Source organism: Sinohyriopsis cumingii, chromosome 17, assembly GCF_028554795.1.
Source record: "Sinohyriopsis cumingii isolate HCF-2022 chromosome 17, ASM2855479v2, whole genome shotgun sequence".
Taxonomy (NCBI): Eukaryota; Metazoa; Mollusca; class Bivalvia; order Unionida; family Unionidae; genus Sinohyriopsis; species Sinohyriopsis cumingii.
The window spans coordinates 69890982-69910472 of NC_142977.1; the positions used below are offsets into that span (position 1 = coordinate 69890982).

Sequence of the window (19491 nt, forward strand, 5' to 3'; positions counted from 1 at the left end):
GAATCATATAAAGGAGATGACTCTCCATAAAATTAAGAAAACTTACCGTCCAGTCTAAATACATTGTACTCTAAAAGACCCGATATACCAGATTGAAATCTGAATAAGAGATAACAAACTATTCCAATGCTTAAGATATTTATACAAATATTTATCACAAGTTTTGACACTACTGATCCAAGGGATCGGTACAATATGCATCTTGGAGGACCCTCATTGATTGTACTGCTTTGTATACACATATGTTAATTTTTCTTCATCTTTTTGATACCTAACTTACACGACTATCTAGAGTGAACTCAATGAATAAAAATTCTTTCTCTGTTTTCTTTTTTTTATATCAGTATTCCACAAATCCTGGGAATTCATGCACGGGTCAACATGAAGGAACCTCGTTCTCCGCTCCTCAAGCAGCGGCTATTATTGCATTGACTTTAGAAGCAAAGTGGGTATTATGTTCTCTCTTTATGATTTTGTATCGAAACATATTTGTTTCTTTAACTTAAACGATGCTGGACAGGGCATGAATTATGGCAAGAGTTAAAGAATCAGCTAGGTAAATCTATACAGAATTTAACGAAAAACGGTGGCGACAAAACGGTAATACGTTACAGAGGGAGTAAGAAAGGACAATGCGATGCGGTTAAATTGAGTCTCGTACAGAATGCTGACAACTGTGTATCAGAAAGGCTTATGTCATTTCCTATTTTATCTCATTTTTTTTCTATGGCTATTTGATTTTGACATCTGCTGATTAGTTTTTTGTCTGCAATTATCATGTGAATCATGACTCACAGTGATGAGTTTTAATTCTGCAATTTTATGCATGCATACCGTAAAATCAAATTATAAAGGATATATATTGTGTGTATGTGTGTTTGTGTGTTACAATACTATTATTTTTCTTTTTGTATAATTCAGTCCTGACTTAACATGGAGAGACGTTCAACACATTATCGTTCGCACGTCGAAAAGACACGATCTGAAAGATGGAACTTACAACTGGCAAATCAATGGTGCATATATATATGGTATGATTTAATGAACACATATTGTGAAAAGCAGCTAGGACCATTTAAACTGTTTCAGGCTCTTTTAATGAAATTAACACATTCTGCTAGAAAGGGCTGTATGTAGGTTTGAAAATGCGCAATTGCAGAACGGCCTTCTCATTTTGGTCATATTTCATCATCGTTGTTCGTATTGTTCTACTTTATTTCACATGGGCAGACATTTTAGCAATACGGACCACTGTGAATCCAATTCCTGCTTCGTGTGACTATGATATGTATACATCACCAGCAAATCTGTAAAGTTGGAACCTGACAGATGATCCCACGTGGTCACCATACCAGGAACAAGCCACACTCTAGCATATTCAGTTGTCATGTCAGGTTCCCTTCGGTTAACGAATATACCCATGGAGACACGACATGGTTTGAAAGAGATGCAACTATACTGAAGAGAGAACGACAGAAAGTCTGGAACCCGTGGTGGTCAGTCCTCCTGATCACCCGGTTTGTTAAAGAGGAATACATGTTACATGCAAATACAAACAATTCTGGGATATTACAAGAAGCAGAGTTGTGGGAGATCAGTGTAGAAGAACTCGTATTCATGTAAGCTGTCTAGACTTCACTTTGACCAGACATCGTCACATGTTCTGAGACTGCAAAGAGGATCAATTTTAGATGATACCAATCATTCAGTGCGAAGAACGAACGCAAGAGGCGTACGAAAGGAGACGGAAAAGTACCAGGAACTAGTTGAGAACTGTATAACAGAATTACGGAATATCTGGCTCTTACCTGTAGTAGTTTGATACAAGGATTTTCCTGCACAGTTGACCTGGTTGATGCTCATGCAGTAGAAATAAGAGGAAAATCAAAGAAAATATCAATAAACACACTGAACAAGGTAGCGGAAACGATATCGTCTTGGATATGGCTGAAACGTGCAGAAAATAACGAGAAACCAACTTATCGTTATCTGGAGGGTGTTGTTGGTGCTGTAGGGTTTAACGCCATTTTTCAGCACACGATATGCTATACATGGCGGCCAGTATTAATGGTGGAGGAAGAACCCAGGAAAACCCCGGAAAGAACCACCGACTCACTGGAAACTACTGGCAAGCTTTCTCACGTCCCAGCATTGGCTGAATCCGGGACTCGAACCCACATAGACAGAGATGGGATGGCAGTGATCCGTAACGGAGAGCGATTTATACCACTCTGGAGGGTTTACCGAGATAAGAGGCGAACATCCGTGGAAGGATGGGAAGTTGGCCGATGAAGTCTGTATAACCGCAGTCTAAAACAATCAAGACTTTGAGAAAGTTTGATATGAAAGAGGGCAGACGGCCTTTTAGACACAGATCGTGCAGGTTATTTAGTATCCCGTACTTCCATGTCGTGCTATAGGTCTTTTCTAAATCAAAGAAACCCGCTACTAAATGTTCCTTCTTGATAAATGAATCGCGAATAAATATTTCCAGTCTAACCAGATGATCATTGGTGCTCCGCCAATATGGAAAGCCACTTTTGAAAGGGGATATTAAATTGTTAGTTTCCAGGTACCATACAAACCGAGAATTGATCATTCGTTCCATTGTTTTGACCACTCAGCTTGTGAGTGCAATAGGTCGATAGTTGGCAGGATCTGCGCTATCTTTACCTGGTTTGGGAAATGGTATTACTATTGCTTCTTTCCAAATTTTAGGTACGTTACCAGTAATACATAAAGCATTGAAGATTTTCAATAGAGATGTTAATGATGATTCTGGAAGGCGGATGTATCATGGGCCTTGTCTAAAGCCTCCATAAGCTCATATTGTTAGAACAGTTGATCATAGGTTTCCCAGTTGTTGGATGTGAATTTTAAACGTGACTTTTCGTTTTGAGTTTTTAATCTTCGGAAGGATTCTGAATAATTAGATGATGAGGAATTTTTAGAGAAACTGTCAGCAAGATTATTTGCTATTTCTCGTTTTGAACTAAAAGTGTTATAATTAAGTTGCAGATGTCGGAGATAACTGTATTTTTTCTTTCCGTTTATTTTACGAATATTCTCCCAAACGTGCTTAATAGAGGAACAAGAATTTAAAGAAGAGTTATATTTCTTCCATGATGCTCGTTTACTTTCTTTCATTGTGCGGCGAGCTTTGGCCCTGAGAGTACGATATGAAATTAAGTTTTCGGGCGTCGGACGATTGTTAAGTTTATCTCGGTGTTGTCTAATGGCTTCCTTACATTCCTTAGTGACCCAAGGTTTTAGGGTTCTTTTACAGTTTGGTGAGGACTTAGGAATAGATTCCTCTCCAATCTCGGTTAAAATAGAAGCAAAATGCTGAATAGGGTCATTAGCATTTAAAACTGTATCCTCATTCAGACTAGTTTTACTGTTTCGTACCTTCTTTAAATTCCATTGTGGAATTGTGTCATCAATTGTGGAGTTAATGTTTTCAAGGGAGATTGGAACGTGATCACTGCTTTGAAGGTCATCAGCGACCTTCCATTCATAGTCCAAAAGCAGCGAAGAACATATTGTCAAATCGATGCACGTGTATTTACCCGTTCCTGGGTGTAAATATGTCGGTGTTTTGGTGTTATATATATATATATATATATATATATATATATATATATATATACAGATCGTGTCTAGAAATGAAGTCTTCAACTTTGTGACCTCTGTCACTTATATGATTTGATCCCCCATAAAATGTTATGGGGGTTAAAATCCCCGAGCAAAACAAATGGCGCGGAAAGTTGCTGAACAAGATTGTCTAATTCGTTTGGTACTAGGTTAGTGTTTGTTGGTAATTAAATAGAGCAAAATGTAATCACTCGATGTAGAGTAGCGCTTACAGCAATGGCTTGTAAATTTGTGGTTAAAGGTATGACGCTATGAGATGTCTGTTGTTCACAATAACAGAAACTCATCCTGAGGCCCTGTCAACATTTTGAGAGCAGGTGTTAAACAGGGAAGAGCTTTTTTGAGTGTGATGTGATCTGTATATTTCAAAAAAGTTTCTTGAAGTCATAGTACTGCATGATTTTGTTCGTTTAAAAGCAGAAACATATGGTAGTTGGCTTAAAGTCCTCTACATTACCGTTGTATGATGGTGTTGATTATGAATTTAAAATGAATATTGTGGAGGTACGTTAGACCTATCGCGGAGGAAATTTGTGTGGTTATTTCTCTGGAGGAAGTACGAGGGTGAATGTTTTGTTTGTGGGTCCAGAGCTACCTCGAGTGCATGGAGCAGAATGTTTGTATCCATGCTCCAATGTCTCCAAACCTGTTATTGAGTTTGATGGGGTCATCTGACCCCTTTTGTTGCCTGTTTCCACGGGATTTGTTTTCATTCTTTGGTGACTTCAGTGGTTGTGTATTATTGAAAGTAGTTTGAGTAGATGTCCTGTTTTTATGTGCTTGGTAATGGGGGGTGTTAGAGCTTGGTGATGAATCGGGTGTTTTTGTTTGTGTTTGAGCGTCCTTTGTTGTTTTTGGATTGTCCTTCTCTACAGTGGAGAAGGGTGGGTTAGGATGGGCTGTTTTGGTCTGAACGAGTTTTCTGGCTTCTGGATAGGGTATATTAGATGTATATTTTACGCTCTGTATTTCCTGCTCCTGTTTCCAGATATCACAATCCTTGGAATTGGCGTGGTGGCTCCTTACCACAGTTGTCACAATGCGGAGTTGCTGTACAATCAGATTTCTGATGAGAATGATCTCCGCATCGGCCACATATTTGGCTGTTTGAGCAACGGTCTTCGTGATGGCCGTATTTATGACACTTATAGCACCGGAGGGGGTTTGGAATTTATACCTCAACCTTCACTTGCAAGAAGCCAACTTTGACTACTCTGGGTACTGTTGGTTTGTTGAAGGTGAGTACAATGGTGTTGGTATCCTGCAGGTTGTTATTACGTTTATTACGTATTCTACGTACTGCAGTGACACCTTCATTTTTCATCCCTTCAATGATATCTGTGTCTCTGACTCCAGCCAAGTCACGACAACGAATCACGCCTTTGGATGTATTAGTGTGGTGTGAGCGAATGAGGTCACTGGAATATCGAAAAAACTTTTCATTTTCTTGATATGTATATCTGACCTCGTCGCTCACACTCAACAAGAAAGCAACCTGATTTCATTTGTTGATGCTTTGTGGTGTATCAATCGATCCTGTGATTGTCATTTCGATCACAAACTGATAGTGCTGCAAGCGGTTTTGTGGCATATTTAGATTGTATAACCATGAAGCGTGGAAATAAATCCACGCTACATGGTTCATCATCTGACTCAGATCCAGATTTGGTGCGTTTGTTTTGATTTTTTTGGGTTGATTTTCCATGTTGGATTGTATACAATTCAGCACCCGTGCTTCCCGCCCACCATGGAGCCCAATAAAGGGACACTTTGCAAGTGCCAGGGATACACAGATGCTATACTCAGTTGATAAAATTACCTATGATTGACCCGTGAAGCCACCGTCTTCTAGGATCGGTAAAATTACCTTCATATTGACCCGTTAAGCCACCGATACTGAGTTTTTCAGAGGTTTGTAATGCGGTCTGTTTGAGCTGAAAGGATATTCAGGTGGCGTTGTTTGGGTTTGGGTGTACTTCGTTACTTTTGGGTTGTTTTAACTACTGTTGAGAAGATAGGGCCGGGCAGGGAATCTCGAGCTTGTACAAGCTTTCTGGCATCTGGATAGGGGATGTTGGAGGTGTACTGAATCTTCTGTATTTCCTTCTCCTGTTTCCAGGTGTCACAATCCTGTGAATTAGCATCATTCTCCTTTGCACATCGGACGCAATGCGGAGTTGCTCTGCACTCAAATTCCTTATGAGTGGAGTCTCCGCATGGACCACATTCATGGCTTCTCGATCATAGGTCTTCTTGATGGCAGTATTTTTGACATTTGAATCATCGAAGTGGACTTGGTATCTATACCTCAAACGTGAATTGTAAGAATCCTACTTTGACAAATTTAGGTACAGTTGGTTTGTTGAAGCTGAATATAATGGTGTTGGTGTCTTGCAGATTGTTGTTTCGTTTGATATGAATCATACGGACTACAGAGACACCTTTATTTTTCATCCATTGGATGATTTTATTGGCGCTGACACTAGCCAAGTCACGGCAACGAATGATGCCTTTTGATGTATTAAACGATGTGTGCGAAATAAGTTATTGGCATGTCATAAAAAGTCTTAGTTTTTGTTGATGTTCTCAGTATGTGCTTTACGTTCGCACTCCATAAACAGACCACCTGATTTCATTTTTAAAACACATTTGGGTTTGCTGACTAATCCAAGTATAGTCTTTTCGACTATAAATGGCGATAGTGCGGCAAGCGTTTCAGATTCATCTTTGGACTGGTTGACCATTTTTGATTTTCCATTTTTTTGGTTGTTTCGTCACCCGTGCTCGCCCACCCGCCACGGTGTCCAGCAAGGGGACACTTTCAAAATGCCAGGGATACACAGGAGGTATACTCAGTAGGTAGGAATATTTCCCGATTGACCCGTTGAGCCACTGCCTTCTAAGAAGTCTTATGAGAGTAGGAGGAAAAAAAAACCCATAAAGGGGTAGAAAGTAGAGGCAACGGTGGTATCAAGAGTGATACATGGATAAAAATAGAGAAAGTGAGCAAGCTAATAAAGACGTCCTAAGGCTTGGCGAGACCAGCCAGTTAGTCGAGACCTGGCCCTTCTAGACCACCCGTCTAGAAGAAGTAGAGACTAAAGTAATGAATTGCATCGGAAAGCCTCTGCTCAACTAGCAGGATCCTTTCCTCCCCCGACACGGGACGCTACCCACGGCAAACAGGTTTCCTCTACTTAGTCGCCTTGTACAACACGAACTGTGGCATGCTGGGCCGATTCTATAACCCCGGACCCGCAGGGGGTATATCAATTCTATAATACAACAGGAGCTTTAAAAATACTCAGGACTCAGAAAGGAAAAGGAAAGTTGTACCAATACACCTACATAACTATATGTATCCATTCTTTTATATACGATGATTTATAAAAGTCATTCTTTATACCTGTAGATAGGTATTAACCTACGAATTTTATCGCATTACATATTGACCTATGCACCATAGAAACAAAAAACCTGAAGAGAAATAAGTAACACTTTGTATGGTCGGTTTAATTTCGTTCAAAGATTACTACCACGAATCATCCTCAACACATTGGATATGTAATCATTTTTATATTTTGGCATACATGCTCGTTCGAGAGCACGTATATGTACAATAAGGTAAACAAAAACTATATACGAACCTATTTTACAACTAATATATTGGATGTGCCCATTGTCTTTGTTATTTTCCTGCCGGTGTTTCATGCAGGCTTCATTACGAACAAGAACTGAGAGTAAATATTTGTATAGATCATCTTTTCTTTAATTTTCATTTGTCATTTGACTTATTCAATGTTAATTACATACACGATTGTTGCGCTTATCATTGATTCAACCACCATTTTAAACTAATATTTCTTCAAGTTCAAGAGTAATGTTCTGCGCATCTAAAAACATACGCACGAGACCAGTACGTCTCATGATGGTGTCCTGCAACGTCTGTAAGATTATACATGTCCTTTAAAGCCTCGACTGATACTAGGCTTTACCTATTTCAGATTTATTTTCGTCAGAAAAAAATTGCAAGACTAATGCAGATGACAAGTATAATTTTGTTTTAGTACACCCTATTCTTGGCTTTGGGTTGATGGATGCGGAGGCGATGGTGAAAACAGCCTACTCATGGAGAAGTGTACCTGATCAGAGCAAATATACAACTCTAACACGTTATCCGTATAGGTATGACTATTACTCGCCTCTGTGTCTACAAAAGAGACACTAGTAAATGAGGACATAACAACCTTACGTTTTAGGATTTGAGGACCTCAGTAGTGATGTTACTGTCGCAAATTAAGTTCATGATGATATTCCTAAAAGCAAGAACAAATACGGGCGATATTTAATCTTAGTTGCCAAGAATCTGAAGTATAACTGTGTAATGATTTGTATCGAAATGTGCGTATATTGCAACCATGTTTGCCATGCAAAGACATTATACATATGCTACATTAACGGAACTCGTTTTGTTTTAATAAAATGTATCCCAAATAAGTGTCTAATAGTTGAACGTCTTGTTTTCGTTTTAAGCAATATACCTAGATGGAATATATACACCGGTGTCACAGATCAGATCACAGTCAGGAGTTCTGAGACTAGCATTCGCTATTTGGAACATGTCGTTGTTTGGGTAAGTGATGTGTACGTTTGCCTTTTTCCTGTACAGGTTAAATTCTAGCATTTGTTAATTGGAACATGTTTTGGGGGCAAGTAATGTGTACATTTGAGTTTTTTGCTGTATGGGTTGAGTTCTAGCATTTGTTAACTGGGACACAGGCATGCTGTTTCTCAGTGAGTTATGTGTACATTGGCCTTTTTCCTGCATAGGCCGAGTTCTAGCATTTGTTAAGGTTATAGTTTTTGACACTCACATTTTTTCATCTCCCCTTCTTCAGAATGGTTTTCAAAATTTGCTATACGTTTTGCGTAAAATTATCTGTAACCGTTAGCTGGTCCTCGGTGAAACGGATGTTCTTTAACAGGCATATACTATATTCAAAAAATATATCTTATTTTCCGTTCGTCGTGACCACTCCGGTGGCCTAGTAATTAGGGCGTCCGCTTCAGAAGCTGGAGGTCGTGGGTTCGAACCCCGGCCGAGTCACACCAAAAACTTACAAAAATGGTATTAAACCTGTCTTGCTATTTGCTCAGCATTAAGACGTTGGTATTAGGACTGGTCGGCCTGGTGTCAGGATAATGTGTCTAAGTAAGACATTATGCTACATGTCTTGGGCATGAGGCCCCAGTGCTAGACATCACCATAAACTGCCACCCTGCAGACATCGTAGCGATATGACTGAAATGCTTTTAAAGCTACACACACACACACACACACACACACACACACACACACACACACACAAACACACACACACACACTGTTTGTCGTACAGGCTCAAGAAACACGGTTTCTTATTAGAATAGAAAACAAAATTATAATAAAATTTTAACCTTAATTAATGTTTTTCGTTTTGTTCATGAGGCCTGATCTCATCCAACTCAAAACCGACTTTTAAGGACCACACATAAATGAACAATCACATTATGAAATATTGAACCTTCATTTCAATCGGCACAATGGTGAGTACAACCTCTCATATTTAGCATCATTTGTTAATGGGATATATTTTCGCTAGCTAAATATATGTATATCTGATAAGATGAGGGGCCCTGAGTGGGCAAGTGGTCTAAAGCGCTCACCATTCCGGATCACTACCATCTCACCTCTGTCTGCCTGGATTCGAGTCTCAAGCTCGGCTAGCGTGGGTACGTGGGATAGCCTGCCAGTAGCTTCTCGTGGGTCGGTGATTCTTCCCTGGGTTTTCCAGGGTTCTTCCTCCATCAGTTATCCTGGCCGTCATGTATATCCTATATTGTGCTGAAAAATGGCGTTAAATCTAGAACAACAACAATAACCTGATAAGTTGAACATATGCATTTTTTAACTTGATATTTATTAATAGGTTTACATCAAAAGTGACAGCAGCGGCAACACTGAACTGCAACTCACGTCTCCTGACGGAACGACGAGCTACCTACTAACTTCCAGACCTCACGAAGTTGGTCACGCTGGATTTCTAAAGTGGTACTACATGACAGTCCAGCACTGGGGAGAGTCACCCGTTGGCACATGGACGCTTAGAATGCTCGTATCAAGTTCTCTTTACAGTGGTACAACCATATGTAATCGATTGATATAGTCAAAATAAGCATCATGCTGACATTATATATATATACATCTACAGTTTGTATATATATATATATATATATATATATATATATATATATATATATATATATACAAACTGTAGATAAACGGGTAAACGTGTCACGGGCTAAAAAGTACATATTTACAGAAGAATTTTATAAAATTATTTATTATTGATGTTAGCTCGCTCTGTGTTTTGGGTGTGTGTATTGTTTTGTGTTGCCGCATGTTCTTCATGCTTCTTTGATGAAAACTTTGCAAGCTCTTCATGTTTCTCTCAGGAAAATGTCGAGTTTTAAGGTCGAAACAGTGAGAATATTTTCTGCTAAAATGTCATTGTATAAAATTTGTTCTTTAAGTTTGCATTAAAATTTGTCTTTCGAATTACTTGTGAGGCCTAACAAAGCCACGGTCGAGTTCAATATAACTGGAGAGAGAACGAGAGAGCAAGAAAATATCGTGTGTACGAAATACCGTGAGTATAATTCAGCTTTTAATAATTTAATATCCACGTCATGCTATGTATTGACCAATCAAAAGTAGATATTTGTCAATTATACGATTAGATAGCTTGAATAATATTCATTAAAAATACCCATGTTAACAAAAGTGCAGAGTAATGATGTGTGTTCGTTTTAGGCACCTTTGTTACCTCACTGATTTAACGTATGCCCCATGTCAGGGTCACTCACGTATCCCAGAAAAGGGACACTGTTTATTCCTAGACATCTTATATGAGACAACTTGTGCTTCTGAATGCCTGTAAACTTGTTGAGACGACTTGTGCTTCTGAATGCCTGTAAACTTGTTGAGACGACTTGTGCTTCTGAATGCCTGTAAACTTGTTGAGACGACTTGTGCTTCTGAATGCCTGTAAACTTGTGTGTTTGCATGACAAAATACCAACTATATTTACCTTCGCTTTGTTACTCTAAAACTGTTTTTTTGCATGTATGAGTGTTCATTACGTGTAGTATTCATAAATGACAACTTCCATACCCCCTCATTAATTTCGGTACAGGTGTAAATGAATGATTGTTGTTATAAATGAATTTGTCATCAATAACGCACCAAAGTGCTGCATATGCGTATTCACCTTATTAAATTCTCAAAGATCCCATACCGACCAAAACGTAATGATAAATTCCCATTAAGTCTATTTGAATTCAAAATTCGACAAAGATCCCATACCGACCAAAACGTAATGATAAACTCCCATTAAGTCTATTAGAATTCAAAATTCCACAAAGATAAATAAGTTCATAATAAATAAATTAACAAAAATGATCACGAGCGCATTTTCACAAGTGTCCACATTTCAGAGAAATAGCACGAAGTAGGCAACATATTGGACAAGGAGTCTGGGAACAAAATAGATCAGGGCAAATTTCCAAACATCATTTTATTTATTTATTTATTTATTTATTTATTTATTTATTTTAGCATATCTAGGTTTAGCATGCTGTGCTATCTCTTTTTGTCACTTATACCACACTACCCTGAACGAAAACGAATAAATAGAGATTTACATACATTTATAAGCAACTTGTTTTTGTCTCTATGTGACGTTCTAATGTACAGTATTTTAACTCAAATATTTTGTCATCTGCTGCTCAAAGTATTCCACATGCATATCTATACACCATGTCTGTCTAACTGTCCAGTTATTAAACGAATTGTATATTCACCTTTGGGACGGTTATTCATATAGTGGAACGGGTTACGTCCAGTCGCATGGCGGTGGTCAACTCGTTAGCCCGTTGGTGAACCTTTGATAAATAAACTCAGCCAAATGTTTCATTTGGAGTTAAATCTGAGCTGTACGGAAAATGTGGAAATAGTTTGGATGCTCGGTTACTGATGGACGCCTGTCAAGATGGCGGACTCCTGTGCCTGTGCGTTGTCATGGAGCAGATGTACACCTCTGGTACCGGTACGCAGAAGGTAGTGTTCCACATATTTGGCGACACTCTAGAAGCAAAAAAATGTCAAGTAAACTTAGCGGTGTCATGAATAGTTACCTGGAGACACCAGGTCTTTTAAATATAAAAATTTATTACAAACACAGTCGCACTCTGCTAAGCGATTTGTGGTCTCTAGTAATTTTCTCCTTTATAACTGGTTACTCGTCCCTCTTCATCATAAAGCAAAAAGGTAAATATAAATTCCATTCAAAAGTCTTTGGTCACTCTTTTCATATTTGACGAGTTTCTGCTTGACAATTAGTCGTCGATTCATTCGAGACCTATCTTATACCAAACCTTTCTGAGCTTCAAAAAATGATTTTTCGATATTTTTAAATAGCTGACGACGTAATGTCGGTGTTTATACAAAAGATTTCACTTTGCATAGGGCATCTTCGCCACTTGCCTCCTCTATATCAGCCACTTTCTGCTCACCCATCGCAGACAACGGTCTTCTGGAAAGTGAATAACTTTCGATGGATTCGAGGCCACGTTTAAAATGATAAAACCACACCAAAATATCGTATCATATCACAGAGAATTACATTCGTAAACTGTATCCAATTCAGCCTTGATATCAGTCACAGATTACCCCAAAAGCTCCCATAATGTACAGAATGCTTTTTGCTTAGTAATATAATTGTTCTCCTTAGACTTTAGTACCTCAGAGTCATTTACCTACATTACGTCACAGTCATTATCTACATTACGTGTGCTGGTGACCGGCGTGCTGAATATGAAGCTGAATATATCATTTAGGACAGAGTTATACTGTTTTTAAAGTCGGTGTTAAAGTTCTTGACATGCTCCTAGAATCAGAATAGTTACAGCAGAATATTTAGATCTTTTCAGATAATCCCCGTTTTGATTTTTCAGTACGTTTAACAAAGGAGTAAAAATAAATTCATAGGTGTAAGATGTTGTATCTAATAATGTACTGAATTATAACTCAAAGAAAGTTTTACAATGTAAATCCAAAAACACTATCCGAATTAAGCAAGTAAATGAAACATTAAACGGAAATGTCATTTCTTCATGTTTGGTTTGCAGATGCATTCTGTATATTACCTCTATTACTAACAGGTACTTTGGTTTCCTGGCAAATGATCTTTTACGGTACATCCGGGGATCCCGTTTATGGTAAGTACATGTAGATGTAACTGTGTGTCGGTCTCTTTAGCGCATGAGTGTCAGTCAAAATTATAAGAACTTCCAACAGTCACCGGAAAAAGCTATAATAGAATGATAAAATGTGCGTTCAGTCCGGTACGTTGCTCTAACTCCTACATGTCATTTGGTTAATAGGTGTGGCGAGGTCAAATACCAGTTGCAATATCTGGTTTAATTTAAATTTCTTTAAAGTTTAGATACCTTTTATGTTTCAAATGTCAACATGGACTTATCATGATCATAAATTACATCCAAATGTAAATGTTAAATACTTAATGTTATAATCATTAATGCGCACAAATGTTGCGAAATTAAACCTATGATGCACACTATTTAAATTGTACAAAACTAGTCTAGATATTTATTACAATCGACATGTTCAACGATTTTTGACTAGTCGTACATCCACCTTATGCTACCCTTGAAGTAACCATCCTGTAAAGAAGTAATTACATAAGAGACATCATGTTTATACACATGTACGAGCTTTCTTCAAACATGATTCCATATTTCAATAATTCAATAGCAAATATAATCTCACATCTCCCCTTCAATAGCAACTTGAATTTTATAATAAACTCGATAGCTTGAATTAAGGCATTCTTTATAATGACATCCTTTCAGCATCTTACATAGTGACGTAATAAAAAGTTCGGTTCAGTGTAATAAGCGCAAGTAAAAGCTTATCTGCGATTGTAGTAGACATGTACAGATACACGTTTTCTCTTTCTCTGTCTTGTATTTTAGATGTGTGGTGTGTGTAATATATTTTGTTATTACTATGATCTTCTTTCAGCTTGATATATTGTGTAATTTGTTGCATGAAGCCAAATGTGTTCTTCACACTTTAATAGGAATTTCTCATAAATATTTGATAAAATAAAAGTTGGATTGACGAAAAAGTGCTTTAGCAATTTGTATTAAAGTCCTAGCTAAATACATTCCCAGCATCTATAGGTCATTGTTACCTAATTATATCAAATTTGTATTAAAGTCATAGCTAAATACATTCCCAGCATCTATATATAGGTCATTGTTACCTAATTATATCAAATTTGTATTAAAGTCATAACTAAATACATTCCCAGCATATATATAGGTCATTGTTACCTAATTATATCAAATTTGTATTAAAGTCATAGCTAAATACATTCCCAGCATATAAAGGTCATTGTTACCTAATTATATCAAATTCTGCACAAGAAGAGGATTATCTTTTACAATCTGTTGACATATTTGCTTTCACAGTTAAAGCACGAAACGGTTTTAAAGGGGCAACGTATGTTTGCACCCCAAAAATATAACTTTTTAGACGATGGAAATGTGGGAAATACAACTGTATTAAAATTTCGGGTGTAGTTTTGAGACTATTTATGACTTGTTATGGTACCAATTTGTGTTGCAAACATTTAACCACAGCATTAATCATTGCTAAATTGTAGAACACTAGTAGATATTAGAGTTTTTTCAATGCACATTTACACACATTTCGTCATATCCTTGTTTCATTTATTACTATGCTTTACAGATCAAAGCTCCATTATATCAACAGTTATTCTGAAATTACCAAAATATCACCACGCTGCTACAAACTATTTGGTAAAGAATGTTAACACTGATATAATTTTACATAACCTTGATAAACTAAAAGAGATAGTTACTATAAAAGGGGTTAGAAAGAGAAACACTATTAATAAAATGTATAATTTATTGATGACATTCTGTGTAACATTAAATACGAGGAGTGAAACTATTCTGCTGGTCCTCACAAATTGTCTTGATTCTTCAATGGGTAGAACTAGAGAAATCGCATATTACGCTATTGTCATCTTTGTTTCTGTTTTTCAAAACGGAAACAAAATAGGATTAATTATAATTACAAGTCAAGACGAACTATTATAATTTAATATTAAAAAATATTAATGTTATAAATGGAATTTGATTTAAACGAGGCTGGATTTGACTTATATAAAACTGAGGGTAAACTATTATGTAACGTCAATTTTTTTAAATTAAAATTCAAAAATTGCAACAATAATTTTCATTTAAAATTAAACAATTTTTGAATTTGAATTGGACACATACAAAAACTGGATACCTCAAAACTAGTTACAATTATAAGCTAACCTAAACAAGACAAAAATGTCTCTTCGGAAAGGACCGACACAGTTTAAGGCTTATATATATATATATATATATATATATATATATATATATATATATATATATATATATATATATATATATATATATATATTTCAGAGGTTCCCAAACCACGGCCCGCGGGCAACTTGTGGCCCGTCAACTCCCAGAAAGTGGCCCGCGAGGCCTCTATATTTACTATAATGTATTTTAATAATTTCAAAAATTTATTGACGTTGAAATAAATAAACAATAACGAGACGATAGTTGCAATAATGCGCGATCTACAGTATTCTAGAGTCTAGAATGTTATTTCTAAGTCTAAGAAGTCTGTCATTTTGGTCGAGCACTCGGAGCTCCGTCGGCGTTCGATAATTCACTCTGCGCGTGGTTGTCGTGCTCGGATATAATTATCGAATGCTCCCGTTGAGTTAGCGAACGAGCAACGTTCCAGACTCACTGACAGTAACCTAGCTGCGCTTATGACTTTGGGCACGACAGCTTTGTGCCCAGACATTGATAAACTGGCATCTGAACTTCATTAGCTGGTTGTGAAGAACAGTTACAATTGTAAATTAATTATATTAATATCGGTTTTCGAAACTGATTTAAAATTGTTAAATGAACATTTGATTTAAAACCGAAAATGACTGTAGTGTAGGACTGACACTGACTGCTTTTAAAGTTTTAGAATTTGGTTGCTGAAAGATAATAAATTTAAGAATGATATTACACGACTTTTATAATTTTATAAACATTGATAAACATTTATAATTTTATAACGTTGTGGCCCGCTTAATTACTGTGTAGCTATGGAGCTGTGTTATTATTGCGGAAAATGTTCCTGCTTCCTTGTCATTTAACACTAAATACTCATTAGCGTGTTTAATGCATTCTCGGATGCAACAACACATTTCTTAAACGTTTGTCTTTCATTTCACGAGCCAAATTCCTAATTAGTATGTTTCTGAAGTCTTTCTCAGAAAATACCTTTGTTACAGCATTTAATTTGTTATAGTGAAAATTAACACTGTTATAATGTTTTAATCCCTGGCGCGGTAAAGCCAGGTAAAGATTGGCAGTCGTTTAAATAATAAAGGCACTTGGTAACAAAAGCGTGATTATTGCACATCATTCATAATCATCAAATAACAAAGGCGTAAAAGAGACGCCATGGGACAAGTTGGTGATAATTATATCCCAATTACATTTGGTACTTTATACACGTGGGTTTCCGATTCAATGAAGTTAAAGCATGACTATAAATGCTTATGCTTCGTACTTGTTTCCGTCAGTAAGTTCGAAATATCATTTATCTGTTGTTCTATATTTGTAAGTGGACTAATTAAGTAGGACCTTAAGTAAATCTCTCATCCTTATTTTAAACTCCTATGCAATTAGATGAATATTCGCCGATAAGAAAAAGAAATAAAAATGTCTTAAGAAATGAATTTACTGTCCGCAGTCAATATAATCTATCATACATGGTGCGATGTCTTCACATATTCTGTTGCAAACTATTTTCTCCAGACAGTGTTTAGTGACCAAACACATCTCTTGCCAGTGATATTGATGATACTGATGTTCAGTGATATCGACGATGATGCTCTTCAGTGATATCGATGATGCTGATGTTATCCTCGCTATGGTGCGTGACATTCGCTTTGATGTGGAAACAAAAATGTCGATTTCTTCGATTATGTTAATGCTGATACTAAGAATGTTAAACCTGTGATACTAAGAAAAGAAATGCACATTTATCGTACGATGGGAATAATGTAAAACCTGTGATCGCAAGTAAGCAACATTATTGAATCTTATGTCACTTGTTTAGGCTCGAATAAACAGTAATACAAAAAAGAGTGAAAACAACAATCTTTGAAAAATACAATAATTTATTTCCCTGGAAAAATACTGTAAAAATAAAAAAATATGAACTTACGGTTTTATAGAATCAAATCCAAAAAGGATCCAAAAATAGTGCGAGAATAAAATTTTAGTAGTCCTAATATCAAAATGCTCTACTGATTTCACGTTCAAATCTCGACGAAGAATCCAAGATGGAAGACGATGACGTATACTATAATCTGTAGTGTTGAAGTCTACAGTTTCTTGTAGAAATACAAATAATGATAGTCCGGTGTTGGAAATCCGAATTAAATTTGTTAGCAATGTCTTTCCAAAATTTATGTGTGAGCACTCCTCAAAATATTTCCAGAGAAAAAAGACTTAATCCTTTGAAATCCAACTGATCTGAATAAAATTTTAACTTACAATCTGGATACAACAAAATAACTTAACATCAGTGAATACAATTCAAAACTGAGAAATCTCTCTCTACGCATCTCTATTAAAACTAAAAGATGCTCAGTAATGGGAAACCGGAAAAGTGAAACACAGAGCCACGTGACCTTGTTTGCATATTTAAAAAAATCAAGTACACATAATAGGGCCTTGCTTAGACGAATGCTTTTACTCCGAGAACAAAAACAAATTGTTTACATCAAAGATCATGACCTCGACAACAACCAATCATTTTAAATTAGAAATATAACTTATTTATGTGGTTGATACTAATATATATATATATATATATATATATATATATATATATATATATATATATATATATATATATATATACAAACGAGGAAATAAATATATAACAAATCGATATGCTTTTGCGTGACATTCATCAAATGTTTATAACGAGTTTCCCTTGGGTAAAATAGAGAGCATGAAACTTGTAGAGTTATATGCAAATAAAATTTTTGGAATTAATACGTACTACTTTTTCTTATCGGTTTTAAATATTTTTGTAAAGTGAGACGTATCTTGTATAAAAATAATGGCAGAGTATTCCTTTTCTTTTATGTGTTCCTTTGCAATGTACGAGTTAGGTTTCAGAAGGTTTTTCAAAACGAACTATACATTGGGTTGAATCTCGAGGTGCAAAATGCTATAACTTTTGTCATTAGATGAGCATGTTTCATCTAGAAGTTTCAACATTTTGTTGGAATGACTCTTCTCGCTATAAGTACATCGAGTTTCATTACAAATAAACATATATGCGATAAAATCGAGCTTGAGTAAATTGGTTCCTTATTTACAAAGAACGGATGGGGAGGGAGAACAGAGAGATTGTACTCTTATAAACCCTCCTACAAGAACCAGTCATATACAAAGTGAGATATGTTTGTGGCATACAGTTGATTCCAACAGAAACAAATAAGCATTTCCTCATACAATTCAGCATTCACTACAGAATGAGCGAGTGTGAGAGTCAGTGAGTATAGCAAGTTATATAAATGTATATACGTCTGTAATTATGTTCATTCACCCATCATTTTTGTATTTCAGGTCAGCGACCAGATACAAGTTCAAAAGTCTATGATCCCAATAACAATGATGATTCGCCTCCAAATCTTCTTGGAATAATCGCTGGCTCAGTTTGCGGTGGAATTGTTCTGATTGTTGTCTTTGTAGTCTGCATAAAAGCTCATGTTTGTTCCACATCTCGTGTTGGTCCCATATCTACGTAGTTATTTTGTTAACTGGTGGAACGATCTTCTAACCAGCATACTATTCTAGTCAATACCCTGATGATATAGAGATGATGTACTTTAAACAAACTCAATTTTATGTCATATGATGAAAAAATTAGCTCATATTGAACATGCTCGCTAAAGATCAGGCCAACCTTAGAAATGAATACTTTTCAGAAAAATGGGAGAAGGGTAATCTTGTTGCTGTATTTGCTACAAAAATGTAATTTTCAACTTTTTAATGTAATTGCAGTAGACCAAAAAAAATAAATCGTTTGTTCCATTTTTGTATTGATTTGTATAATTAAAAAGTTAATTATAATCGGGCATCACGGAGTTCTACATTTCAGCTGTGATTGCATAATGATTGATGGCTTCTGAATAGTTTTTTGAAACGACTAATATTACTTTGCGCAACAGTGAATATTCTGATGTGTCTCTGAGCCCCTGCATGATGCCGATACGGAACTAGCCGAGATCGAGACAGCAATGCCAACTGGAACTCTCGCAACTTAACAATTGACGTAGCCACCCGGTCACTCTAGTCCTGACCGACAAAGCTACGGAATGGCACAAGGGGCTTCGATGATCAATCCGACACGTTTGCATCTGTGGAATATTTTTTCGCGTCTCATTTTCCTTTTGAATTGTTTTTTACTGCGTCTCTACTTATATGATTTTATCAAGTCAATATTATTCTGCCTTAAGTATAAATAGTAAATGCTACTATCACCATGACAACAATGACCTGTTATAGCGGCCCTCACACGGGCACGAATATTTTGTCCGGCTCAAACTGATA

General features: G+C 36.4%; 1 protein-coding gene across 4 annotated transcripts in view; it reads left to right on the plus strand.

The window, feature by feature from the left end:
• Window positions 1-18904, plus strand: part of LOC149779191 (furin-like protease kpc-1) — a 40978-nt gene extending 22074 nt beyond the window's left edge. Inside the window, exons 12-19 of one of the 4 annotated variants that reach the window (XM_089939765.1) lie at window positions 345-445; window positions 922-1031; window positions 7722-7839; window positions 8188-8287; window positions 9624-9831; window positions 12916-12972; window positions 16679-16792; window positions 18505-18634. In XM_089939765.1, the coding sequence (XP_089795891.1) occupies window positions 345-445; window positions 922-1031; window positions 7722-7839; window positions 8188-8287; window positions 9624-9831; window positions 12916-12972; window positions 16679-16761 (777 nt within the window). In that variant the 3' untranslated portion in view covers window positions 16762-16792; window positions 18505-18634. Of the gene's footprint in view, window positions 1-344; window positions 446-921; window positions 1032-7721; window positions 7840-8187; window positions 8288-9623; window positions 9832-12915; window positions 12973-16674; window positions 16793-18504 lie in introns of those variants that run through there. The other 3 variants (XM_089939762.1, XM_089939764.1, XM_089939766.1) reach the window with 3 other exon arrangements.
• The last annotated feature ends 587 nt before the right edge of the window (window positions 18905-19491 follow it).